The 27200-nt window shown below is 44.6% G+C and overlaps 1 protein-coding gene across 1 annotated transcript; it reads right to left on the bottom strand.

The window, feature by feature from the left end:
• Nucleotides 1-545: 545 nt before the first annotated feature.
• nrip1b (nuclear receptor interacting protein 1b) lies at nt 546-25673 on the bottom strand. Its single transcript, XM_060908271.1, has 2 exons — nt 25480-25673; nt 546-5797 (listed from the first exon to the last, which is right to left on the bottom strand). The coding sequence occupies exon 2, from the start codon at nt 5434-5436 to the stop codon at nt 2161-2163; it is 3276 nt and encodes a 1091-aa protein (XP_060764254.1). The 5' UTR covers nt 5437-5797; nt 25480-25673; the 3' UTR covers nt 546-2160.
• Between the last annotated feature and the right edge of the window lie 1527 nt (nt 25674-27200).

Here is a 27200-nt window from a genome sequence, read left to right as displayed (position 1 = left end):
ACATTTCCAACTCATCTTAAATCCCAAGCATTTTATTCCTTTTCTACCTCAACAATTACTAAATATCATACTTTTCATTCATTCAAAGTTCCATTTAATAAACATGTAACATCCATGAAACACGGTTCCTCTAATCATTAACGTTAGAACAGCTATAAAGTGCTTTCTTTGATGAGAAAAAGACAAAATGCAGGTTGTGACATTCTTGAAAAACTGCAAAGCATAAACTTGTCTCTCCTGATGAAGTCTCTCTCACGTGGGGTAGAAAATTTATGGACCGTTAAACAAAAACACTAACCCTGGAGACTCGTTTCAAAAATCCTAAATAAACATCTCTTTACAGAAAACTTCACCCTATCAACAAACAAACCAAGAAACGACGAAATATTAGAGCTGGCACAACTAACAGAGCTGCTGTAATAGAGAGGAAAAAAAAATCTTTTGACCAATCAGGATAAAGATACAACGTCCAAAGTACATGTTTATACTGTACGTGTCTTATAAAATATACAAGCTTTGTGGTCTTGTGCATTTCAATATTTATTTAGATCAGTGCAAATAAACACCAGAAATAAAAAAAAAAAAAAAAAGTAAAACATCATGGTTGTCACAAGAGTATCATAAACGAAACGGATTTTTTTTTTGCTACAGATGCATTTCATGAATGCACGGCATGACGTCATCAATCCAACTTAGAGAAATGTTTTAAAGAGTAACAGAACAGGAATTCACACGAAGGGGGGAAAAAAATACAAACCACTGGATGCTTGTCTCGTCAAATTCGATGCTTTAAATAACCATCTATTTGTGATTTAAAAAAAAAAAAAATTATTTAAGACTTGACATTTCCCATTCTAGGTACTGATACGCAGGTGCTTCCCATGCATGTGCATGCAACAGGCAGCGGTGTAGAGATCAGACAGAACACGACGGCTTGCAGAACAAAGATCGAAAGATTATCGTTAGCTCACAACATAGAGACATGCAAAAAAAGAAAAAAAAAACAACAAAACTCATTTTCTGTAATCGTATGTACATTATTAGACAGATATTATATTTACAATCCAAGACGATTAAAAACTAGGGCTTTTTTCCAACAATACAAAATAGTAATATTTCATCATGAAAGCAGTATTTACACAAATTTATCAAATCCAAATGCATCTACATACAAAGGAAGGAATAAAATAGGTTGTATGACGATATTTTTTTAGTTCATATTTAACTGGACGATGGGATGGATCAAACTTTTTTTTTTTTCACAGTAGACTCTCAGCTTCACATGCTATCCTTCTATGATTTATTTACGTTTTCATATACATATATAAAATGTGAAACAGAAATCTCTCAGTTCATAGTCATCTTTGGGGGAGGGGAAAATTTCATGTTTGACACTGCAAGTCTATGAACTGCTACATATATACGTGTATATAAAGTACAAAATAATGAACGATACAAAACCGTAAAAAGATATTTTGACAGATAAAAAATACAAGTTTTCTTTATTCATGCTAAACACCCAAGAACAGCTATAGATTCATTCCTCATGTAAAAATTAAAGCATTGTAAATCAATTCAACGAGCGTTTGTGAGAGAGTGTCACCGTCATTCCTACTGCGATAGAGTTCATGGCACAAATCAATCATTCAGGTAGAACAACAAGAGATGTACCTGATCGTTCATAAAGTTCAATTTGTTTTTGTTGTTTATCCTTTATTGTTTAAGACCTGATGCTCGGATGGCACACATGCCTCTAATATAACATTGTGCTTCAGAAAATAGGAACATCTGCGGAAATAAATATAAAATCTTATGTAGCAGTAACATTTTTGGAGTCATCAAATATTGTGTGTGTATTTTGAACTAGGATGTTCTTTTTTAATAAATGTAAAAAGGAAAAAATGATAATCAGACTGGAATCGGACCTGTACAAACTTCTGAAAAATGACGTATGCATTGAAAAGAAATGAGATACGTCAAATTGCGTAAACGTAACACACTCGGTCTGTAATGTGTAATATCGCCGTTATTATGGCAAAGTGAAACAAAAAGTGGTCAGCGATACATAGTTTGCTCTTTGTTACAAAACACAAAGAAAAAAAACCCTCTCACTCATTTCTCGAAACGAGTCAGTCACTCTCATTCTTTGGCAGTTCGGATCTACGGTTTTTCTAACAGCCCGCTCAGGTGTTCACCTCCGTTGCCTTGTCGCTGTATCTGAACTGGAGAAATCGTTCTTAGTCTGGTGTCGTAGTACCGATCATCAGCACATGGCTCTACTTTGACTGTAACCCCACAGTGCGTCCTCTGCGCGTGATCTTCCACCTCTTTTCTGAGCTGGCTGTTCCTCCTCTGGAGCATATAGTACAGTATTGGATTAGACTTCATTAGAGGTGGAGAATCAGGGCTGGATTCACATTTATCCTCCCCAGCAGCAAGTGTCCACCTTGGTGAGCTTTCAGTTTCTTTCTTCACAGACTTGGGACTAGGTCTGGGGGAGGAGCAGCCCTTATCCCAAGAGGATCCCTGGATGCTGTTTCTTGGTGAGGAGAAAAGTGGGTTAAAATGGCCAGGCCCTGAGTTAAGAGTCTGGGGAAACCATGGAAAGTTCACAAGTTCATGATTGTAACTGGATTGAGTGAAGTTCCCGTTGGCTTTGCAGTTTGCCTGAGGGAGAAAAGGACTAGGGATCCCCTGGGGCTGAGACATCTCCTTCAGACAGTTGTCTGACAAAAGGAGCTGCTTCAAAACGTTGAAGCTTTGGCTGTCTCTCATGGGAGCTTTACTCACAGGACTCTTGACAAACAAGTCCTCTTCTTTCGGGCTTGGCAGCCTTCTGCTATTGTGGGCCTCAGGTGTTCCAGACACCAGACGCTCACTCACAGTATCCAATGGTCTCTGGCAAAGTTCTTTACTGAGGTGTTCAGCCAACTCCAAGCAAAGTTTCCTCTTTTTAGGAAGAGGCACCTGATAATCCTGTTGCTCCTCTTTCAATGTGCTCACAATCTGCTCTGTGCGTGGACTTGAATGATAGGTAGTTGTTTTCTGTTTCAAGAGCTGACTGAGAAGTCCATATTTAGCTTCCTCTTTAACATTGCTCTGTGCTTCGACGACAGGGCTGTGACTTTCACGCCCCAATTTCCAATGACGTCCGGCATCGTCAGAGCTGTCTGAAAGAAGACTCTCGTCTTTTGGCTCTGTTTTGACAATGACGTTAAATGAAGGTCCGTTTGAGCTGTCACATTGAAAAGAAGCCCCTGGAGGCTTTTCGTGGACTCCCATAGCCACCTCTGCATTTCTCTTCCCAGTGGATTTCTCCTTGTGGGAAGCAGTGCCAAGCAACAGCTGCAGTACAGTCCGTCTCTCCAAGAGGTTTTCAATTTGTGTCGATGCCGGAGGTGAGCGCTCTTGTCCGGAAAAGGGTGAGAAAGTGGCCAGGGGTGGTTCAAATAAAGGGGTTTGGGTCCTTTTTATTGGAGCAGTAACCCTGTCCAGAATAGTCGGAGATCTGTCTAGCTCAGGCTCCGGGCTTTGCCTTTTGCTTGGTGGCCTACAGGCTTGCAGAGGGGGTGAGGGGGACACATTCTGCAAACCACACTGAGCCAGATTTTGTAATAGCTTACTGGCCGTGAAAGCAGGTTCCACCACCTTTTCACTGGTGTGCTGCTTAGATTTGCACAAGTCCAGAGGACTGGACTGAACAAGGGGTGAAGAATAAGAGTAAGGAGAAGGAGTCTTGCTCGTATCTCCGCTGAGGGCAGAGGTCTGCCCACATCCTCCCATCAGCTGGTCAAAAGGGATCTGTGTTCTGCTCTCCTCCAGTGTTCCAAGCCGTTTAAGTGGGCTTCCAGTCATGTTTCGAAGTGTGGCATCGTCCTGCAAATCAGAATGAGGTGCAATTTTGTTTACCATCTCATTATTTCTGCGATCCAACAGCAACTGCATGAGAGTAACCTTATGATGAGATGTCATGTCTGGGCTCATTTCCAACTCCCCAGCTTCAGGGACCTTTGCTCCAGGAGTCTCTGACTTCCATTTGCTTAGAAGCGTCTCTGTGAGCTTGTCTAAAGACGCCGCCGAGGAGGGGGGCTCTGACTTTTGGCTGGAAACTCTGCTCCTCATAGAGAGGTCAATAGGGGAGCAGCTGGAGTAGCAGCTCTCTGCGTCACTACTGTCTTTGGTCAAGCTGTTTTCTGGGTTGGAGTACTCGCTGTCAGACTGATGAGAGGAGGCTTGGCTAAGAGGAGCGGTGAAGTCATCTTCCAGGTGGCCGTTCTTAGTAAGATGCTTTTGAGAGTTGTGGTTGTTGAGGAGGAGCAGAAGCAAGCTGCTGCAGTTCTGCGGGGGCCGGCTGCTGTGCCTGTCAAACGGACGCTTTTCTTTAGGGGTGTGAGAGGAGGGACGAGGGGAACTGGTGGGTGCATTTTGGCCAAGGCTCAAGGAAGGGCTTCTCTGGCTGGAATTTAATGTCGGTGAGGGGAGTGTTCCGTTTAGGGTATTAAAAGGGCTTAACATGTCTGCAGCAAATACAGACTCTCCCATGCTGGGTGGTCTATTGTCTATCGTTTGCTGTGTAGCCATGGCTGCCAGTCTCTCACTGGCTGATCGGCCACATAATTGTGCTTTTAAGGCCTGTTCTTGGGAATATTGCTGCAGATGGGCTTCACTCGAGAGCAGCAATGCTAACTGACTGCAGGCCACACTGGGTTTAGGAGAAGGAGCAGGACTGGACCTGCTCTTTACTAGACTGGCCACAGCCTTTAACCTCTCCGCACAGGATACTCCATCAGGCACCGAGCTCTGTGACGAACGAGGAGACTCTGAACGTCGGTCTTGGCTGTTGCGCCGACTGTAAGGCACAATGTTGTGGCTCTGTTGCTTGTTTTTCCTCATCAGGCCTTTGAGGCGGCTAGAGGCTGTACAGTACCCCTGCAAAGTGTCCTTATCAGTAGGGGATCTGTCGCTGCTCTCTCCATCTAGCTGCTTGTGGCTCTGTGACATGGCTACTGTCTGCAGTCGTGAGCTGAAGGACTGGAGCAGAGAGGCCAGCAGTGTGCTCTCTCCCTGTGCCGAATTATCCAGACTTATTTTATGGTGCCCTTTGTCCTGTCCATTTACCTGCACTGCAACAGGGTCTTTTTTCTGGTTGTCTCGCTCACTCCAGGTTCCTGAACGCAACAGTCTGGCCTTTTTAAGGTGCTGGGAGGACGCTCCTGGAGGGCTTCCTTTTTCTGGTGGGCTAGAGCCGTGATTCGGTAGCTGAATGCCTCTGGTCTCTTGGTTTCCTGCCTCGCCATTGTTGCTGCCAGCCTCCAGTCTCCTTGTTGCCGTGGCACCAGGCCCAGATGCAACCGGATGCATTAGTAAACCTTCCAGATACGTTAAAACAGCAGAATCCTGGTGTGTCTCAGGGCCAGGTTCCTCCCCATGAGTCATGTTCAATAGTAGGCACCCCTTGTGTGGTTGTTGACAACTACTGAAAATGTCTTCTTGATCGTTGTGCCATAGATAGCCCTAATTCCTAAAGAGGTACCTGATACTTCCTCCTTTTTAAGTTTTACAAACTGAAGGTACAAATTCCATCACACAGGGATCTGGACGGAATTCCTTTCTGTGTTCCTGTGACAAGCCAAGTTTTTGAGTGTAAACTCACAGCCGGGGAGGAGTCAGCAAACCCTCTTCACTCCCCTGGTGAAGCGTTCCATGCCGCTGAATACTTTGAATGTCTGTCACGAGGTCCCAGAGGCTGCGTGTTGTCGTTCTGCTCTTGTGCTCTCACACCGGGCCCCACAAGAACCTGCAGCAGAGGGAGCAAACAGAGGAGTGTATGAGGGGAAGTTCTACATGACAGCACACGACTCAGAGCCTCTTACATATTCAGGCCAAGCTCATACAGCGTCCTAACGAGTTCTTCAGTTTACTTCTGGAATTGAAAAAAGCTCTCCCAGGATCACTCTTTAATACATTCGATTTCATATATGCATGCTTGATAAAAAAAAAAAAGTACACATTTATTAGTCAAAATACGCTTACTGTAGCAATTTGTTTAAAAATAAATAAATAAAAATAGTATTTCCCATCGGCAGGATGCAGAGGATCAACTCCAGAAAAACAGCAGGGTGCTGTAGATTATATGAATTATGTCTGTAACACCAAGCAAAGCCCACTCTATGCGTTGTCACGTCCTGCTATGACACTTCCAGCAAACCTCTCGAGAAATGTGTCTCTGCTTGCTCTCATGCGTGAAGGGCTTTTGAGCGCCGCGCTGCTCATCAGTCGGAGAATTTCTGCGGCTTATCCCCACACACACACTCAAGGCACGGCTCACATGATTCTCTCCTGCATGGTAATGGAGGCAGGCGATACGCAAAGAGCTGACCTTACCACAGGATCTGAACGACGGGAGTGGATCTGGACCAGTGCAAAAAGGGTCACTTTGACCTGCAACTATTTAAATACTGACAGGCTTTCCTGGGAATGATCTAAAACTCACCGGGATCATGATGGTCACTAAACATGCTGTGTGGAAAACTAGAAAAAGGGCTCTCTGAATAAGGCAACTCTATGGCCTTTGGAAGTACATGCAGCAGCGGAAAGATACGAATCCCAGGAGCATGCCGTGTGATCTCACCTGAAACCATCTTCCTATCTCACACTGTGGCTGAGTGTCCAGCAGATTCACAGAGGTCAGTCCTCTCTGCCTCACTTCCCGCTTAGCAGTCACTTCCCTCTAAAGCCCGTGTCACACCAAATTGGTGTGCACAGCGCATACACAAGCTCGTAAATGCCATGAGGTAATACTACCTCCCTTCCCCCCCACCCACACTTTGTCAACTCAGTTGGATGGCTCTACCTAAAAGAGACTTGACATTCAGGCGAAGAAGTGTCTCACGATGATAGGATAAGTGTTAAAACAAGAACATGCGAGATTAAAACACAAAGTGCATCTTCTTTGACACATACAGAGTGCGTGTTTAGTGCTAATGCGTTCAGTCTGGCATTACCAGAGTGTGTAGGTGTGAAAGCTCGTTCAGATTGAAGCTGCTTGTCATCAGTCTCGATCACTTGGCGAAAGCTGGCAGGTGTAAAAGAGCAGGAGTGGGAGGAGATACAGAGAGACCTGGTGCACCTGTCAGGATGTGGCTCCACGTAGCTACAGCATCAGACCTCACGCTCTGTCAAATAGCATGACACTGCTGGTGTGCCTTGTGCTCAGAGACCCTGGATGTGAACCCTGTCAGCTCCGGCTCCACAAACAGCCCTCACTTCCCTACTGTCAGAGCCACAGCCACAAAGGTTAATTAATACAGAACACTCCAGCTTTCCCTGTGAACAATTCACTTGTCTTATCCTTCAAATCTTCCTGCCTCTGGCATCGGCGTAATGTTTCTCACAAGACTCCCGATTATGACCCGTGGCAGCTTTTTTTAGTGGAAAGAAATTGAGCTGAAAAGAAAGAAAACGCAAGGCTCGTTTCCCTTTTTTTGCAAAACTTGGTTTAGCCTGGTCAGTCACGGCTAACCTTGGCTGACTCTCGTTATAGGACCACACATTTAAATCTCATGCAAATTACATTGGATTTGAAAGGTTAGTCAACAAGTTCAAGGCTGAAAAACAACAAGCAGAGCAGAGAGGAAACCTGGTTAATGAATTATTTCAGACAAGGCTGTCGGTCTCAGTTACGGTGCTATCCTAAGCCACTGACCCAAATTTGACAGCAACAAAAGACACCGGGCCATCTGACATCTCTGACTAATCTTAATAGGCAGGATTAAGACCATTTCCTTGCCACTGGCTTATCTGTTGTAAAGAAGAAAAAAAACCCCACTGTAATGTTAAAAGACAATAAACATGCTTGGTTTATTTTTGTATTCAGGTTAGCGGGGTATTTATATTAAAGGAAAGAAAGAAAATTGGACTTTAACCAAGTGGAGCAAAACAGAAGCAAAATAGATTAAAGAAAGAAAATAAATGAAGCTAAGCCCTTTTCAGAGCAGGATTAAAACCAGATTAAAATCACAACCAACATATGTTTTCGCAGGGGGGGGGGCTTTAGAAAGGGCTATGTGAAGACTAAATTTATGCCATATATGCCAGTGTATGGATATTCAGGACAAGCCCTATTATAGCAGTCTGAAACTCAGTAGGATCTGGTGTGTGGCTCATGGGTGAAATACATCCTAAAACTGACCTCTCACACCGGACCATGGCTTTCCTTGCTCCACCATGCTGGACATAAAGGGCAACAGTGTCTCTCTCTTTCCCCATCTCACCGTGTCTGTCTTTGTCTCCTTACCAACCTCCAAGTAATTATCCTTTATCTCTGACAATGTCAACCAATAACACCCAACAGCATTTTAAGTGATTTCAACTCGCCAGTGGCAAGAGAAAAGCAGCGGCAGCCACGAATGCTTTATCATCGTGGGGTGCCTTTCCTCACTTTCCGAGACACCAAGAACAGGAAGGTCACAACATTATCAGTGGCGGGGAGGCAATTTTCAGCCCCGAGTTGGGGAGAAAATAGTCTGTGCTGCCAAGGCTGGACCTGATGCAAATGTCAGGGGTTGGATATCTAAAAGCCAATCCTCATCGTTCAACATGCGGGGTACAAGATTAATTGCAATATTCTCTCTTCTCCCCAAAAAGGGATAATAAATTACTTCCGTTGTCAGAAACTTGTCTATTTATGCTATTTAAAATGTATCCTTAATAGAAAAAGAGGAGAGAGGGAAGAGAAAAAAAAAAAAGCCACACGATTCGTGGTGGAAGTCAAGGTCATTTCGAGACTTTCACGTTGATGCAACAGCTGGTGCCCATGCAAAGCACTCAGTGTTAATAAAAAGTGACAACGAGGCCCTGGCTGTGTATATCACTAATATCGGACAGGGGGCTGGCACAGGAGTGTGCCGCATTAAATGGTAAGTCAAGGTTAAAGGAATCTAAAGGAGGCACCCAAGGCTAAACACTTTTCGATGATGTTATCTGAGGTTGGGGTGGCGCCAGCTACTCTATAGGGCTCCTTCGCTTAGGCATTTGTAAATTTAATAAAGCTCAGGGAGATTAAATAAAAACAACAGGCTTGCGAGCTGACCAAACACAATTGTAGAAATTTGAGAAAAAGAAGTTTAATATGAGACACAATATCGCCTTGGGAAGCCTGTTACTAAACACATTTTATCAGGCTTTGTATTAAATCCCAATGACGGAAAAATTTGAGACAATCTTTAAAAAAAAAGTACCAAATCGAAAATATACCCATATGGGAGGGTGAGGACTCTGCTTCCTGCTTGCGGTTGGGTTTCTCTGATTAACCAAGCACAGAGAAAGACGCACCTGACACAGCGCAAGCACCCATTGCTGCAGAACAAAACGTCCATGGGGTGGAGTTTGTTCCAGATCCTTCTACCTGGGCGGAGCTGCAGCAAAAGTCTTGGGTATTTCGGGCTGTGTTCAAGGTGTTGTTTCGTTTTGCAGTGTTACGTGGGTTAGGTTTTTTTCTTTCAACAGCCAGAACACTCTCACAGAGTCAGTTATATCACACACGGCAAAATCATCACTGAAAATCAAATCGCAATCACTCCGTGACAAGTTTACTACTCCACTTGTAATTCGTGTGTGTGGGGGGATTAAAAAGCGTAGCCACTTGAGAATAAAAATCAGATGAATTGGGAAGGAACGTTAATTTGATTACCACAATCCATGCATGATTCGTGCACACAGGAACTTGTAATGGTTACAAATCTAGACCGAGATGACCCATTTTCAAAGACAAATGTTCTTCTAACTTGCCATACAAGCACACAAACATACACGCTGCTGTTACCTCACCCCTTTGCAACACTGTTCATTACTAACCCACGTTATACTGTGGCTCTGAACTCCATCCCTGACCTACATAACTTTACTCAGACCTGCTGTCTTCCCGATTCTCCTCATAAAACATAATGTAAAAAGATCAGCAAAAAAAAAAAAAGTCAGCAAATGTGAACCCCAATGTGTTTTCATGAGCTGTAACAAAATGATGGAATTAAAAAATAAATTAATTTAAAATACAAACCCCACAGCTAACCAAATACAAAAAGACACTGGACACTGCTTCTCACATCAACTTTTTTCAAGTTGTGCCAACTTTTCTACTTCAGCCAAGAATATTTAAAATGGGGTGGTGTGTGTGTGTGTGTGGGTTCTCTTTGAATTTCAGAAATTGCCTATTCGTTAAAAACATGCTTCAATTAGGCGGATTAAAGCTTCACTCAAGATATTCGGTGGTGTCCGAACTGGGTGATTAAAAGGTGAATTCTGTCCAAAAAGGCCATTGTAGCAATGCAATAAATCCACGTCTGTCTCGATTAAATATTCATTTCACAAGGTGTTCTTAAGGGACAGATATGTACAAGATGATGAATCGCCTACAGTTTTATCCAGAAAGACTGAGAAAAGTCAAGGCTGATCGCTGGAGCTGTGTACGCCTGTCTGCACTACTCTATGACATAAAATGAATGTTCCTGATATGACTTGATGTTTGATTTATAGTATAATGGATGTGTTGTGGACGATTGGAGAACGTTTCTGGAATACGGGGAGGTTGAGTCGCAGTTTGAATGACAGAACGAGCATCCATTAGGAGCAGAGAGAGAGAGAGAACAGCAGGCATCAGTTCCTGACATGGATACAGCGCTATATAGATGAGCACAAGTGATGTCTCTAATCAGTTAAGTGCACTTAACCTATTAAAAAGCAAAACGATTGTGTGTAACCCCCTCGAGCCAGCTTCAGGTAGCGTCGAGCCAGCTGGCAAGCGTGGCATTGGGCAGCAGCCAATGAAATGCCAGACCACCAAAATGTGATTAGCCGTTCCTCCCATACGCCTCCTCTGTTCTAATCGCTAGAGTTTAGACTCCTCCACATTTCTCTCTCTCCCTCTCACACACACACACACCTCATCCAATCACTGAAGCTCTAACTCCTCCAGACTCCATTACTTCATCTGAGACTGAGCAATCTCTCTCTCTCTCACACACACACACACACACCTCCATTCTGCTGAAATTCATTCTGCCGAAATTCATTCTGCCAAGTCCAGGTCCATCCATCACCTCTGTCCCAAGAACACCTCAGTTATCCAAACTGATCCTGAAACTGGGCTCAGGCCCAAAAACCAACGGCTAAACTCACCAACATGGCATGCTGTGCTACTTTCTGTACCACCTGACCCAGAGATGCATCACAGACCACATCACCAGTGTGCATGTACAGTGAACCCTGTAGTGCTGGAGAATTCCTCTGAAAACTGCATCTTTCGTCTTCAGTCAGCGCTTTATCCTGGTCAGGATCATGGATCTGGAGATGAGATCATCCCAGGAAGGGGACACTAGTCCATCTCAGGGCACTACACACAAATAGGAGTAATTTAGTCTGCCAATCCACCTATTGGTGTGTTTTGAGAGATGGGAAGAAACCAAAGAACCTGGAGGAAACCTCCACAGACAGAGTAACAAGTTCAAGAAAGAAAGAAAGACCCCCCCGGAAAATGTTTAGGACAAATCTAAAATGGCTACGATGATCTGGCGACTTGTCCAGGGTGTACCCTGCCTTTCGCCCATAGTCAGCCGGGATAGGCTCCAGTTTGTCTGCAACCCTACACAGGATAAGCGGTTACGGATATCAAGACGGATGGATGGAAATCCCAAAACAGCAAGTTATTACGCATGCTCACTACACAGGTTATACCAGTGCTATAGAACCTACATAGTGCACCACATTCACAATACTGACTAATGGTTTATACTCAATTCAAAAACTGAAATCTAATTTTTTAAAAATGTGTGAAATTTAAAATATATGTATATTTATACCACTTTTCCTCCACCAACATTTTGCTAGACTTGCATTAGATGACTAAACGCAGGACATCCTATCTTGGATCTGTTTTTTGTCTTTGTGAATATAGCCATATTATTAAAAAATGGCCATCGGTCCAACAATGAAATTCACTCTGACAGTGCTCATATCTTGTGATCTAATTGAACAAGAAGTCGTAGCACTACCTTTTCCCCGAGCTGTGAATGCAGATACAGGTAAAGTGTGCTGATCAATTTTCCCTCCTGACAAGGATGCTTTGGCTGAATGCTAATGATTTCCCACTCTTGCCGTTCTCATATCTCCGTTTATCCTCCCCCTTGCCTCTCCCACGACGCATTTATACACTTTGCCCGGTGCCAATGGTAAAGGAGGACATGTTGTTTTGTGCTGCTACTAATCAAGGCCACGTGTACCAGGGCACAGGATTAGAGGTCTCAGACAGCACAAAGCTACACCAGTTATACCACAAGGTTACAGTTTAATCTGTGGTAACCTCGCACACAGCCTCGCTTCTCTTCCAGTAAACACTCCACGTCCACGCTCGTGTTCTCAGTCCCTCTCGGCAAACAGCACTCAGTGTTTGATGTGATAGATATTATTGGACAAACTTTGACTCTCTGAGTGTCTCGCAGCTGCATGGAGCTGTCTTCACTGCTGTGAGACATTAAAATGACGTTCATTAGGTATGCAGCACACACACCTCGGGCGAGAAACTGGAGCCTGACTAACGTCTGTCACACACAGTACTACTGAACATCTGTGATTCTTACTTCGTCGTCGTCTTCTTTTTCTTCTTCCCACCCACTGGCTAGTTCTGCTCCATCGTCCTACGAGACACCAAAATGTTCTGAGGAGCACCAAAACGTGCCTCCTCCTCCTTAGTATGAAACGTTAAACTTGTGAGGTCTGACTCAATGACAAGCCAAACGTTTACGATTGCTACACCACCTGTGAAAAATTATGTATGGAATACAAATGAGTAGAAGGCAATTTGGTTACTACAAACCAAGGCCTACCTCATATCTTCCATCAACAAATTCCAAGTTTTCTAAGAGATGTACCTTTGCTTCATATTATCTAAGGAGCAATACACTTGGGGATATGCTGTTTTTGAAAAATAATCAAGAACGGTGTGGTGTGAAAGAGCTATGGAGTTTCCTGAATAGTTTTAATTCCTTTTACAGCACCACCACAGTTTGCTGCTGATCAGCCTACATTTTTATTACTTAAAAAGTACAATGTGGTGTTCTTTTATCCATTTAACGTTGCAGAACAAATTGTCATTTATGTTCATAGCAGCTGCATAAACCCCAAAACCTCACAGCTTCCATACCTTCACCAGCCTCTTGTTTTTCCACTTTTTAAGACAAAAATTGCAGCTCGTCATCTTAGAGAGTACCAAGCACCAAACACTTACAGCTTTACCTCCGACACTGCAGACTCCTTCCAAAAACGCAAAACGTGCATTTTTCTTCCATAAAGTAACAGCACGTTTTTAAAATTTAGTATAAAATAAACACAACTGGCCAACGAGATGCTCAACACCTTCTGACCAATCAGATTCAAGAATTCAAAAGTGCTGCTTGCTGTGTAAACATTTACATAGCGACAAGTTTAAAAAAATAAATAAAAATAATAAAAGTCAGCCGCATTATCGATACAAGTCACAACGCGGTAACCCTGGTTAGTGGCGTGTATCGATAACGCTGAGAAAGCTCATGTATTAGCAGCTGCATCTTCCTCGCTCAGCAATACAGGAGGTGGAGATGAGCGAGAATCAACAGCACCTTCTGCATCAGCAGGAATATTTCATTATGTACATAACGAGTGCCATTAATCGTGCCTAACAAGAGGACACAACCTCACCTTGGCAGTCTCGCATGCAGCTGAGGGGAGGAGTTAGCAAAGGGAAAAGGAGGGACTTCCAGACAGAAAGAGACAGAAGGAGAGAGGCAGAGAAAAGAGAGAGGCAGGAACTCAACATCACCACACTCAGGAAACGGCCATCTTCTGCTCTCCCTCTTCATGCTGATGTGTGAAGACAGCCAGCGGCTGTGAAGGCAGAATAAACACCCAGAACAAATGAAAGACTACAGGACTGTGTGTGTGTGTGTGTGTGTGTGTGTGTGTGTGTGAGAGAGAGAGTGAGAGAGAGAGAGTGAGAAAGAGAGACACTGCAATGACAGCAGCGCCCTTGACACACTGACATCAGCCCGTTGTCATGTGACACTGTCATCTGCCACCTGGCAAGAACCTCCACCTTCTCACGACCTCATCCTCTGGTGACTCCCTCCCACCCCACCCTGGAGGCCCCCCCTCCCCCCTCTGAGCTGGCGGTGAAGGTCGTGCAGGTCTCTGTGCCCTCATCTGTAATCCTCCGCTATTCGTCAGTGGCCGTGCTGCGAGGGGAGAATGCCCAATTAGGCAGCTGTCACACAAACCGGAGGCTGCACAAAACAGTCCCTCTGTCAGGCGCCTGCGCAGCTGCGGGTGCCAATTACGGCCAGGGCTTTGCCTCTACTACCCCGAATCCTGCCTGCTTCTTTTCGTCTTACCACCAGGCAAAAAGTAAGAAGAATAAAACACACGATCTGCTTTGGCACAAGGCTAATATGGAAGGTTTCCTCCTGGGGGGGGTATTTATGCTGCACAGTATATCTACCTCTCGTTCTCTTTCCTGTGATGAATAATTTAGGTAAAAGTCAGAACACACTGCTGTTCTGAAACATTAAAGGAAGAAGACTTGGTGCCTAACCAAACAAGCCCGATCTTTGCAGGCTACAAGTCTTCTCCTCGCTCACTTTTATAACTGATTATATAACCAGTTAAGAGTTGCAGTGGATCCGGAGCTTATCCCAGTAACTTCAGAGCACTTCAAGTTTGGTGCTTATGGGGGGAGGGGGGGGGGGGAAGAGAGGGAGGGTTAGCGGTTTACAGTTCATGGGTTTGTTCTTACATACTGGTCTTCAAAAACCATCCGGAAAAACCATCCAAGTCCTACATGAAGCCCATCAAGAGCAGGCAGTTACACAAGCTCAATCCGAAAACTAGCCCTTGTTTGTAAAGTTGGTTGAGACGGTGCGTCCTAGGGAAACGTTAAGAAGAAACACTCCCTTGCCAGTGTATCCAAGGATGCAGCATATCTCAGTTGCTGACAAATATGTTGTAACCAAACAATCCATCATCTCCAAACACATCTGTTTTGAGTAATGGGAATGCTAATCTACAAAAATGAACGGAAACGAGTTGGAGGGCAGCCTGCGGAAGATTTACGGTCGGGCGAATCGGGACTCGCTGCGGCATTTATCGATCTTTAAGCATCCACGTCTCCGTTTAATCAAGTGGCTGGTGAAAAAGAAGCAAAACAGCAGAGATTTAAACACCGAAATGATCCACAGCACTGCTGATGGGCTGATAAAGTAGTTTCAAGCCCAGTGCATCAAAAAAAGGTCTAATACTGAGGTTCCAGCCCTTGAAATCCAGCCTGAAGGGATTATAAAACGCTGTAAAAACAATTATAAACAAATTGGTAGAACATTTAGTTTCTCTTGAAATGGATACTTTGTTAGATTACAGAACGTTCTGTTCCTCATCAACTGCTTAAGGACAGTGCGCCTTGTCGAAGATGTGTGTTCTTCCAAACAGCTCAATTTAAATCGTTTTATTCCCAGTTGGCTCATACACGTCTTCATGGGTGACAGCCTGCCTAGAGTGTTATTGCTGCTTTCCTGACAGGCTGATTTAGGCTTTCGTCTGCAAACTTCTGTCATAATCAGACCAGTGTCTAAAAAAGTTCAGCAGCACTATGCTGTCACTGTAGGTGCTGACAATGACCTTGGTGAAAAGCTGTGCCAAGTTCTGAGAAGCTGTGCAAAGGATAAACGCAAGTAGGAGTTAAGAAGAAACAATGGGGGACTGTTTAGACAGTCGTGAAGTTGAGCTAGCAAGGGGGCCACCGCGGCGAGCAAATCTCCGTGGTTGTCTCCTTAAATAACTTTAAGACCTCTCCTTGAGCTCTTGTCTACTTCTTCCAGGTTAACACCCACCCACCCACACTCTGGCATGACAAAGTCGCCTTGGAATCCTTTCAGATTTGCCAGACAGAGTGGGAGGCAGTCTTTTATCACAGAAACAAAGGTTACTGTGCTGCATAAAACAACAGATCTGGACCTGGAGTCCTGTGCCACTGAGGGGGGTTAAATCTCCTTTTCCCGTCTGCACAGGGGGGAAAGGGGGGAATGATGGATTTTACAGTGCCCCTCTTCTCCTCCCCTCCCCCCCATTTCCTGTTGTTCCTGAATGTCACGGGCAACTGTGTGTGTATGTGTGTGTGTGTGTGTGTGTGTTTTTGTTTACGTATGTGTGACCTTGAGCGTCATCGCTGGCACGACATGAGCTGCCTTGCCTGCAGGCGTCCTTGAACTGGATCTGCAAGACAAAAACCTTTCACGCCCTCTGATAGACATCTCAAATCTCTTTCAGAGTCTTCCAATCCGCACGGCTGCTCTCAACCCCCACCCCACCCAGTGGGAAAAGCATTATCAGAACACTGGATCTCTAACCTTATGAGTGAACTCCGAGATACCGGCAGAATTTCAAAAGGTCTGACTGGTTTATTTTTAACTTCCAACACAAATTCCCACTAATTCAGTGTGGGAGGGTGGGAAGAGGAGTGGGGTGGGGGGCAGTGTTTAAACAGCGTGATTCCGGATGGCGCCAGTGCCACTGTGGGTGTGGATTCAGATTTGTCTCAAGATGCCAGCGAAACTAATTCAACAATTATACTCCATTGCACAATTCCTTACAGAATGAAAATCACACACACACACACACACACACACACACACACACACACACACACACACACCCTTAACAGGAAGAACGCAAGGGCCATGAAGAAAGCTCTCGTGCAGCATGGAAGCGCTTGCCTTATCTGAGAATAATAATGAGCGTACTGCTGTAGCCGCAACGCTACCTTGGAATATGGTAGGCCTGGAAATAAGCTTTAACACGATTTGCTGAACAAACTACTGCTGAGAATGAGCAAGCCTGGAACAAGGAGGAGAGGAACGATAAAAGTATTTCATGAACTAAGCCTCAGATCAGTGGTTTGGCGATCTGCTGGGATGCCTCACGTTTCTAAGGAGCTGATAATTCGCCAGGAAAAAAAAACCCCACCTCTCCTGTAAGTGGATTCTGCAGAAGAGAGATGAGAAATGTTATCACTATGCAAATGCGGTGCCCTTGGAAGCACCATCATGCCAAGTCAAGCCAAGGTTCAGAGTATTAAACAAATATTTGGATCATCCTCCATGTCTTCGCTGCTGAAGCATGAAAGGAGAGATGAGGCATTTTATCATAAGCGTGGACAGGATGCTCGATCTTTGTGGGAGATCTCGCAGGGTCGGAGTCCATTCTGCCGGCTATGTCAAGTGACCTTTCCTGACTGTAATGCTGTCGCCTGGGTTCTGCGGTCCTGCTGGAAACCATCTGCTCCGTTCTTCCGATGATGGTTTTGGAGAGGCCAGGCTTGATCGCATTTCTGAACGACGCAGAGCCTGAGTTAATGGAGGAGATGATCTTTGTTCTGAAATGAGTCAGACCTCTGGTTCTTTTACAGCATGTAACAGCAGATCTCTTCTTTTTTTTTCGATGGAAGCAAACAAGATGCTAATCCTCAGCATATAACCCCACTCCAGCCTGATGTGTGTTATGGGTCATTTCATTCGAGGGCCTTACACACCTGTGTAAATATAGCATGCTTTCAACACAAGCAGAGTTGGATTCCATTAGCCGGAGTGCTTGTGGGCGCTTCTGCACTATGACCTGCAAGTCACACTTCTGTATAATTCAAGCACTAAAACACACACACACACCAGGTCAAAGTCCCTTTACTTATGCTATCCTGCTTGGTCAACATGGCGAAATAAGAATGAGCAGGATTTTCACTCATCAAATAGTGCACAGCGTCGTAAAGAGACTCAGTGCCACGGATAAGGCTCTGAAAATTCCAAAGTCCAGTCCTTGGTCTTTGTCATGGCGTGTTAATAGGCTTAAGTGTTAATAGGCTATTCCTAAAACAACTCACTCTCGATTTTGCTTACCTTATACACAGGCAATGATGTATTCCGTAAAACAATTTAAAACAACTTGGACTTGAACTGGGAAACCATCCAACGTTGGGATCAGCACAGTAGTACACATCATGATCGAGTGCAAACTTTACGAGGTTATTTTTGGTTCGGGTGAATTTCCACTAGAGGAGTTGAATGAAAAAAAGTAAGCGAAGAGAAGCATTATATCTTTTATCAACGAGTATTTCTGCAGGGCTTTAGTGTGCTCGCATATAATGGACTGGGGGGGGGGGGGGGGGGGAGCGAAGACCTCCATGCACGACTCTGGGCATATAATCTTCGGTTCATTTGCAGCTTCCTGCACAATACGACAAGTCGTTTACAAGATGTAGCCTTTGCCTCTGACCCACTTCCATGTAGCTGCGTCTGGAGACGAGGCCCTGCTCCCCATCTGACTGACGACAGCTCTGCCACCCTCTGCCTCCGTGAACTGTAAGAAAAATAGGTCGCCATGACCCACTTTTCCCTCCGTGTGTGTGTTTTTTTTTTTTTCTATGACAGCATGTGAAGAGTGCCGCAGAGTCTTGATCAGGCACCTCGAGGAGAGTGGAAGAGAGGGGGAAGGAAAAAAAAAGAGGAGAGAGTGGGTAGAATCAGAGCGAGCAAAGCAGAGAGGGGATAGATAGACATGAAAAATTGGAGAGACAGCAAGACTGAAAAGACTACCTTCATTAACCCCAGTGCACTAAGAACAAGCTCGCAGAAATATGAAGCTCTTATCAGGCTTCCTAATTAATTAAACAGGATTCACAGCTCAACTCCGGCAGCCCAATCACTTCATCCCTTTCTCCAGATCCTCCCTCATTCTTCCAGCTTGGGAATAGCTCCAGCCGCCAAGTGAGGAATGCATCAGCGCTGGATCTTGGGTGTAGAAATGCCCATCTTAACAGACAGACAGGTTTACTCATTAACTTCTGGTGTACGCAGACACTGCTTTCCAAATCCCCAGAGCCTGACGAAGGATCGGCGGCTACCTCTCAATCTGTGCATGTTGCTTTCGTGGGGAGGGAGAGATGTTTGCTGATAATACTGGCGCGAGCTCTCTCGCCCCCTGCGACGATCCTCTGTGTGATCCTTGTAATGTGAGACCATGTTTCCAGGCAACACAAACTGACAAATGGTCAGATATTGATCCTCGTCGCAGCATCGGCACAACAACTAATGTTTCTTCCTCCAACGTGCATAATGCATGATGTATCTATGAAACAATGTGTAATGGCAGACATGCCTCGGCATAAATGTTTCACTGTTAACGTGCGAATGTGTGAAACAGACCGAGAGGTGTAGAAGAGAAAGAAAGGGCTTTAAACCTTTATCTGACTTTCTATCCTAGGTTTTGTAAAAGCATTGAGGAGAAATACACTGTATGGCCAAAAGTTTGTGGACACCTGACCATCACACCTGTTTGTGTTTGTTGAACGTCCCATTCTAGATTTGTTTCCCCCCTCCTCCTTTTCCTTATAATAACCTCCGCTCTTCTGGGAAAGCTTTCCACTAAATTTTAGCGCATGGCTATGTCCATCAGAGCTTTGTCCATTACGCTCCAAGAGTATGAGTGAGGTCAGGCACTGATGTCAGGTGAGGAGACATGAGGTGGAAAGGAAATTGTAATGCTACAGCACACAGACATTCGAGACAATCGTGTCCTTCCAACTTTGTGGTAAAAGTTTTGGAAGACCCGCATATGGGTGTGATGGTCAAGTGTCCACAGACTTTCGACCATAGAGTGCATCTGGATAACAAAAAAATGAATCAAATTTACTCGGGTAAACTGCAGACTCGTAACCAACATCCCTGCTGCTCTGGTATCAAACTCCATGTTCACCTCTACAACAGCCATCACTCCTCTGAAAGGCACTCATATGCTGTTTGAATCATTGCTCATTGACCTTATTAAACCCATTTAAATGTATTTAGGTCAGGCCCTGCCTCGCTGCCAGCATGAAGGTCAGCCCTGAATGGAAGGGCAGGTGGCTTAAAGGGAGGCTCGGCTAAATCGGAGTCGTCTGGCCTTGATGACTCAGCCATGTAAACACAGTTACACAAGCAGAGTGTTAGCACGTTGAAGCACATACTTTCGTCTCCCCATCAGCTCCTCCAGAATAATTAACCAACTCAGGCATTTTATTCTACTGAACATGCCCAATATTTCAACCAAACTGAATCTTAACTCAATGAAAACGTTCCTTAAGTGGCAGGAAATTACCTCAGTTGGTTATCAGTACCTCCAAAATGCTTTTGTTATGGTTGCAACAGGAAACAAGCGCCTGTTAATGAGGAAGTGGAATTGCAAACTGTACGGCTAGTCTAGTTACATCCGCCAAGATTAATTAATTGATTCCATTTATGCTTATGAAAGAAAAGGGGAAAAATATCTGGAAAGAATCCAAGAGAGAAATTTTCACTGCGTATTTGACACTGGAGTAGAGTCAAACAAGGCAGGTCTCACAATCACAATGCTCCCGATAATAACAACATCATAAAAAGATCCAATGTCTTAACTTCAGGTTACAGTGCTCATAATCTTATGACCAGGCTGATAACAAGAGTTCCTTATCACTAAACAACAAATCTTCCAACAAGTATATTTCACAAAGTCCAGCACAGCCTCTCTGTGAGGAGGAAGGTCACATGATTGAACCTTGTTTCAGATTGTTATTTAAAAGCCTCTTTGGTCAAGGTCAGGTTAGTCTTAACGCCTACTCTCTACCCATGGCTTAGCCTTGAGAAGCATGAAGTGGCTTGCGAGGATGAGAAGGGCGCATTTATCTTCCCACGGCGCCCAAGGACGTCTCCCGACCCTCTGTAGGAGCTCTAACTCATTCCACTCGCTCCACTAATTGGGATGCAAGGAAAGTAGTGACGGGGCAAGGATGAGTGCTACGCCGTGTGGACTTGTGAGCCAAAAATCATGGCTGGCTGAAACAGCTTGGGAGAAAAGCGAAGCCAAAATAAGTAGCATGCCGTACTGCGCTGCGCTTGCTCGTTCATAACCGGCAGCAGTGAACACGCCACATGTCCCAGTGTGAGTAAATTCCTCTTCAGCATGCACAAAGAAGGACTATGTGGTGAGACTTCATCAACGCAGCACCACTGACTGCGACCCAGGGAAAGATATCCACTCTCCGCCATCTATCGGTACTGGAGAGGTGTCCCTTGTTGCCCGGCAACAGCGCGATTCACTTTAACCCCTGAGCGGAGGCTTTTGTGCTCCGACAGCAGGAGCTTGGTGTCAGTCAGCTTTAGGAAGTGAGACAACTTCATCTCTCGCCGCTTTTTCATGTGCCCAGAAAGGCTTATGGAGACTGCATTTTCAAGAATGTCAAGTTTCTGAGCTCCGCAGAAAACGGCGAATGTGACAAGACTTGCAAGTTAACTGGGACAGTGACAAAAGCAGAAACCCGACTGTCCGTTAAGTGCCAATATGAGACGATGAGGACGAGAGAACTCACTTTTGCTAATCTAAACTTTGGGGCTTTTATATTCAAATTGAAATTTGCATTTAATTGCTGTGTGAAAGTGGAGAGTCTGTAAACAGCTGATATTCATCCATCCATCCATCCATCTGGAGAGCAAACAATGACTGATAATCAGTTATACAGGAATATTTAACACATGTTCCTCTTACCGAGGTCACTTCTAATAATTCTACTGTTCTCCAAGTGGACTGATTGTAAATCCTGAACGACATGGATAACAGTAAATAAGCACCGTAAGAAAGTCGCCTCTTCATGATCCAAATACAGTCTTCATTCTCCAACAAAAATTCCACCTCACCAGTGGCACATGGTGCCTTCATCCTGTATTATGGCCATTTTTTTTCCTCAACTCATAAATCCTCCTTTATTTAATTGCAATTTGAAAGGAAAGCTTTTAAAGAACAGATCTTTCTTCATGTCCCAGAAGGCCTGGGTCGTACGTGTGTGCAGTCACACACACACACCCCTCCATATAAGTTGGGTCATTACGTAAATCTCTTCCCGCCACAGCTTACTGCACCAGACGCTGTGTCCTTGCCTCGGCTTTGAAGGTTTCCAAAAGGACGGCCGTGCTAAGAAGTTATGAAGGACAGTGCTGGTAATAGGCTGGCTCTGCAACGGCCTTGGACTTTGAATTCTCCGACAGACAGGTTCATGCATCAATCCTTCAGCTTTACACAGACAAGGCACTCACCTTCGTGACTCGACTCAACAGGGATGAATGGCATTTCACTTACTTGGACCTCTCGTTCTCCCCCTCTCTCTCTTACTTGATGTCTTGTTTTAAAAAAATAAATAAATAAATAAATAAATAAATAAATAAAACCCGCTGTGCATGGCTCTCCTGAAACAGACTTGGTGTTTTAATCAAACTCAGTGAGCACTTTTTGTTCTTCACTCTGACACATCAAGGACAGTACTTTATAAAAAAAAAAAAAAGACGTGTGCTGTTCAGTATAGGTGGGAACCATGTTTAGATTTCTAATGCAAAACAAAGGTGAGCAGCGAACTGCATGGGTTCCGTTTCAAAACATTTAAATAAAACGTTTGAAGGCTGAGCTGCTTGCGGGGAACGCTTGGTGGATGCCACTTCCTGGCACAGATATTTCACAGCTGCCATTTTTAAGTGGGTGATGACGGTAAGGGCGGCGTGCTTAATTTATCTGACCTGCATCTTTGCCTGGGCCTCGATCACAAATTCAGCAAGCTATAAATTGTTAATTGTAAAAAAAAAAAAAAAAAGAAAAGAAAAAAAAAACAAACCCACACACAGATCCATCAGCTGCTGTATATTCAGGTTTAATGTTGATATATTTCCTTTGTTCAGCAAGATTTTCTTGTTGTCCCCCCGAGTTATTCGTACTCATTACCCGTTATATGACAACCAGTTTTTAACACTGTACAAACACAAACTACATCAGCTGGTATTTGCTCATGATTTGTCTTCCTGTGTGTAAAGGAGGTTCCATTGGCATGATTTTGAGGTGAGAATTGGCAGGCATTGTTTTCCTCTTTCATCTCTCTATGGCACTATTCCCAAGCATAAAACAAGACATGATGGGGTCATTTACATTTTCCAAGCGACCATCAACACCACAAGTGAGTCATTGTCACACTTGGACAAACCCAATAGCGATGCTCACACTTCATGCAATCAGTCTGAGACCACAGCCTTTGGGTAGCACACCATTAAAACCCATTAAGTGCTACGTTTCTGTACAACGAAAGACACCTGGAGCTCGCGCTGAAAGTCGTGTGTTCACTTTAAAAACAATTACTCAAAATTAGCATACATGTTGTTTTGCATTGTTTTGTAGTCAACACAATGGACAAGACTTTCGATGGGGGTGACGTGACGCGACACAAATACACATCGACTTCAGAAAGGAAAAGAGAAGTCCTACACCCTCGTTTCTTTCTCACGGTCTAAGAGTGGGGTGATTAATAGCAGAACACACATCCAGCTCTGACTCGGGCTCTGACTCATCCCTGAAAGGTCAAAACAAAAACACTTTTACTCCCCGAACTGCCTCTCCGTTAGCGGTTTGCCAGCTTTTCAGGAGAGATAGTCACATATTAAACATGGTATTTTGAAATGCAGAAACCAGAATGAGGTCACAACCCCTAGTTTCTGGAATGTCGGTGAAGCTAAATCCATTGGATCAACGTGATTTACGGGATCTGAAGCTCAATATAACTCCTGATTTAAACTCCAGTAAATAAGCCACTAACTTAATCCCATGCCTGAGATAAACATCTATCAAAACCGAATTCCATTTTAGGACAAATCCTCTTGCTCAATCTTGTTTTTTTTCCCCGCCCCTCTCCTTCACCTGAACTAACAGCAGCAGCACTAACGCCCAGCACCTCCTGGTAACCTTTTGACTCTGACCTTTCGAGCCTCTTCTTATTGACAGACTCCACAGGAAACCTCATGACAACAATAAACACAGTCAAAAATTCATAGGTGATATTCACCATCGCCAGACAGGACAATGGAATAAAGGAAACACAACAGCACTTGTGCTTGACTCTTGCTTGTTTTCTGCTCAATCCCCATTAATAAGCAAGCGCATGTCTACGAGGTGCTGATTTACTAGATTAACGATAATCTATTCATTTTTTCCATAATCGAGCAAAGAAATTGACTCATGTCAACTATAAGGAAGAGTAGATTTGAGGCTTCATTAGCGGTTTAAAAATGTTCTGTGGTATGTTTGCATTTTAAATGCATCCAAATCAGTGAGCAATTTACCTCCAATTTTGCTAATACTTTTTAAACTCCCCTTATCAATTCTGCTTCATTCTGTCTGCGCTGAATGAAATTTTAACATTTAGTAAATGCACAAATTGCCGTCTCATGACCACAGACTTCCTTTACTTAACGCCAAACTCTTCCGAAAAACTGACTTCTTCACGTGATGAGTTTCGTTAACTCGGTCAACTAATTTCCTCTGAAAAAGAGTTTTGCGAAACTGAACTGTTATTTTGTACCACTTTGCAGAAATACTTTCATCAGTGTGTGGTTTCATTTTACAGAATAACGTTCTTGACATGGTCATGTCGATTGCTCAGGGTGCTGATTTCATTTCCGAGATGCAAACAAACATCACTACACATCACGAGATAGCTCAGAACGACCAAAAGTTCTCTGAACATCTGACATGTTCTGCTTCAGGTGTAGAACTACAGGTTAAAAAAACAAAAACCACCCAGACATGTTTAGAGGGCTGAAAGAAAGCTAGCATGCACTAAAGCCGGTTACATCAGCAACATTCTTCTAAAAACTGTCTATAAATGTGTATTAACCAAGAATGGAAATTTGACAGACACGAAGCTCCGCCCCTAAGTCGTATTTGGTTGGGTGTAAAAGGACTGAAGACAAACTAGCATTCCGGACCGGAAGACAGATTTCCAAACAGCTTTCCTCAGCAACTTGAGCTTTTCCTACAGCTACGGTGGGTTTTTTTTTTTAAATCACGTCCTACACATCTTCCAGATTATTTTTTTCCAACCGAGGAGTGAAATAAATCGACTATTGCACCTTTAAGAAATAACTGTGAGACGTGGACGTTAAAAGAAGGCAAACTCGAGATGGGCACCATGCAAAAAACAAACAAACAAACACCGTCGTCCTGGATAGTTTAAAGAACCTGTATCTCCTCCACCTGAGACCTGAGGTCAGTACAGTAGAGGTTGAAGGGTTAGCTCGCTGGCTAAACAGCCCCGAATGACGCTTTCTCGGTTACCATGACAATCGGCCCCTGCCTGTGGCTTCGTCCCAATCCGCAGACGACTCGACTCAGCAGTGCGTCTTAATGCGCGCAGGATCTGGAGCATTAGTGCGGTTTCTGAACGTCGCCTAAATCAAGCAGCAATGGCGCTTCTGGATCGTTTTCCGCAGTGGTTCAGGGGGAAAAAACGCCCAAATTTACTTGGCATAACAACAACAACACCTGGCATCGTCTCTCACAACAGCTGCTCTGCTCGGTTCGGTTTATTACCTGCGTGTGGAAAAACCGCGCTTCGTCTTCTGACACCAAGGGTTCTGGTACCGTGTCCGTAAGAAGTCGTCGTGTGCTCCAGCGGTGTGTGTGTGAGAGAGCAGAGTCCAGAGAGCACTCCTCACTCTGTTTAAGTGTGCGCTGAAGTGCTCGGAATCCCCGCCTGCGCCTGGCGGTGCGTGTGTTCGACTCCGCAATGTGCCCTCTAGTGATGAGTGATTCACTAACGAATCGACTCTTTTTTTAATCGACTCGCAATGATTCGAACGCTCAGTGACGTCTCTTCATCCCTGACCAAATTGACTTGACATGATTGTATGGTGATATAATATCATTAAATAATATTAGCTGGTGTTGAGTGGTATATCAGATATATTCCGTTCAGCTAGCATGAGATTGAACGAGTCGAAGATGAGTAGCTGAATGGAATATATCTGATAGACCAGCCAACATCCATCCATCATCTGTAGCCGCTTATCCTGTTCTACAGGGTCGCAGGCAAGCTGGAGCCTGAGGTGGGGTACACCTTGGACAAGTCGTCAGATCATCACAGGGCTGACACATAGAGACAAACAACCATTCACACACACTCACATTCACACCTACGGTCAATTTAGAGCCACCAATTAGCCTAACCTGCATGTCTTTGGACTGTAGGGGAAACCCACGCAGACACGGGGAGAGCATGCAAACTCCATACAGAAAGGCCCCATCAGCCACTGGGCTCAAATGCAGAACCTTCTTGCTGTGAGGCGACAGTGCTAACCACTACACCACTGCGCCGCCCCAGCCAATATCTCATCTCATTATCTCTAGCCGCTTTATCCTGTTCTACAGGGTCGCAGGCAAGCTGGATCCTATCCCAGCTGACTACGGGCGAAAGGCGGGGTACACCCTGGACAAGTCGCCAGGTCATCACAGGGCTGACACATAGACACAGACAACCATTCACACACCTTCACATTCACACCTACGGTCAATTTAGAGCCACCAATTAGCTTAACCTGCATATCTTTGGACTGTAGGGGAAACCGGAGCACCCGGAGGAAACCCACACAGACACGGGGAGAACATGCAAACTCCGCACAGAAAGGCCTTCATCGGAACCCAGGACCTTCTTGCTGTGAGGCGACAGTGCTAACCACTACACCACCGTGCCGCCCCATGCAATATTATTATTATTATTATTATTATACTATAGGCGGCACGGTGGTGTAGTGGTTAGCGCTGTCGCCTCACAGCAAGAAGGTCCTGGGTTCGAGCCCTGGGGCCGGCGAGGGCCTTTCTGTGCGGAGTTTGCATGTTCTCCCCGTGTCCGCGTGGGTTTCCTCCGGGTGCTCCGGTTTCCCCCACAGTCCAAAGACATGCAGGTTAGGTTAACTGGTGACTCTAAATTGAGCGTAGGTGTGAATGTGAGTGTGAATGGTTGTCTGTGTCTATGTGTCAGCCCTGTGATGACCTGGCGACTCGTCCAGGGTGTACCCCGCCTTTCGCCCGTAGTCAGCTGGGATAGGCTCCAGCTTGCCTGCGACCCTGTAGAAGGATAAAGCGGCTAGAGATAATGAGATGAGATGAGATGAGATTATACTATAATATAATTTCTTTCCTTTTGGTTGTTCAATGCATCTTTGTCTTTCAAAATTCTCTCAAAATCTAACTAAACAAACCTAGTGGCCATCTTAGTTTACAAATCGTCACAGTCACTCGCTAGTGCCAAAGTT

Source organism: Neoarius graeffei, chromosome 25 (assembly GCF_027579695.1).
Source record: "Neoarius graeffei isolate fNeoGra1 chromosome 25, fNeoGra1.pri, whole genome shotgun sequence".
Taxonomy (NCBI): Eukaryota; Metazoa; Chordata; class Actinopteri; order Siluriformes; family Ariidae; genus Neoarius; species Neoarius graeffei.
This window is presented reverse-complemented; position numbering and strand designations above follow the sequence as displayed.

Coding starts and splice junctions, on each gene's coding strand:
- nrip1b (XM_060908271.1), bottom strand. CDS start 5,436: ATGACTCATGGGGAGGAACCTGGCCCTGAGACACACCAGGATTCTGCT.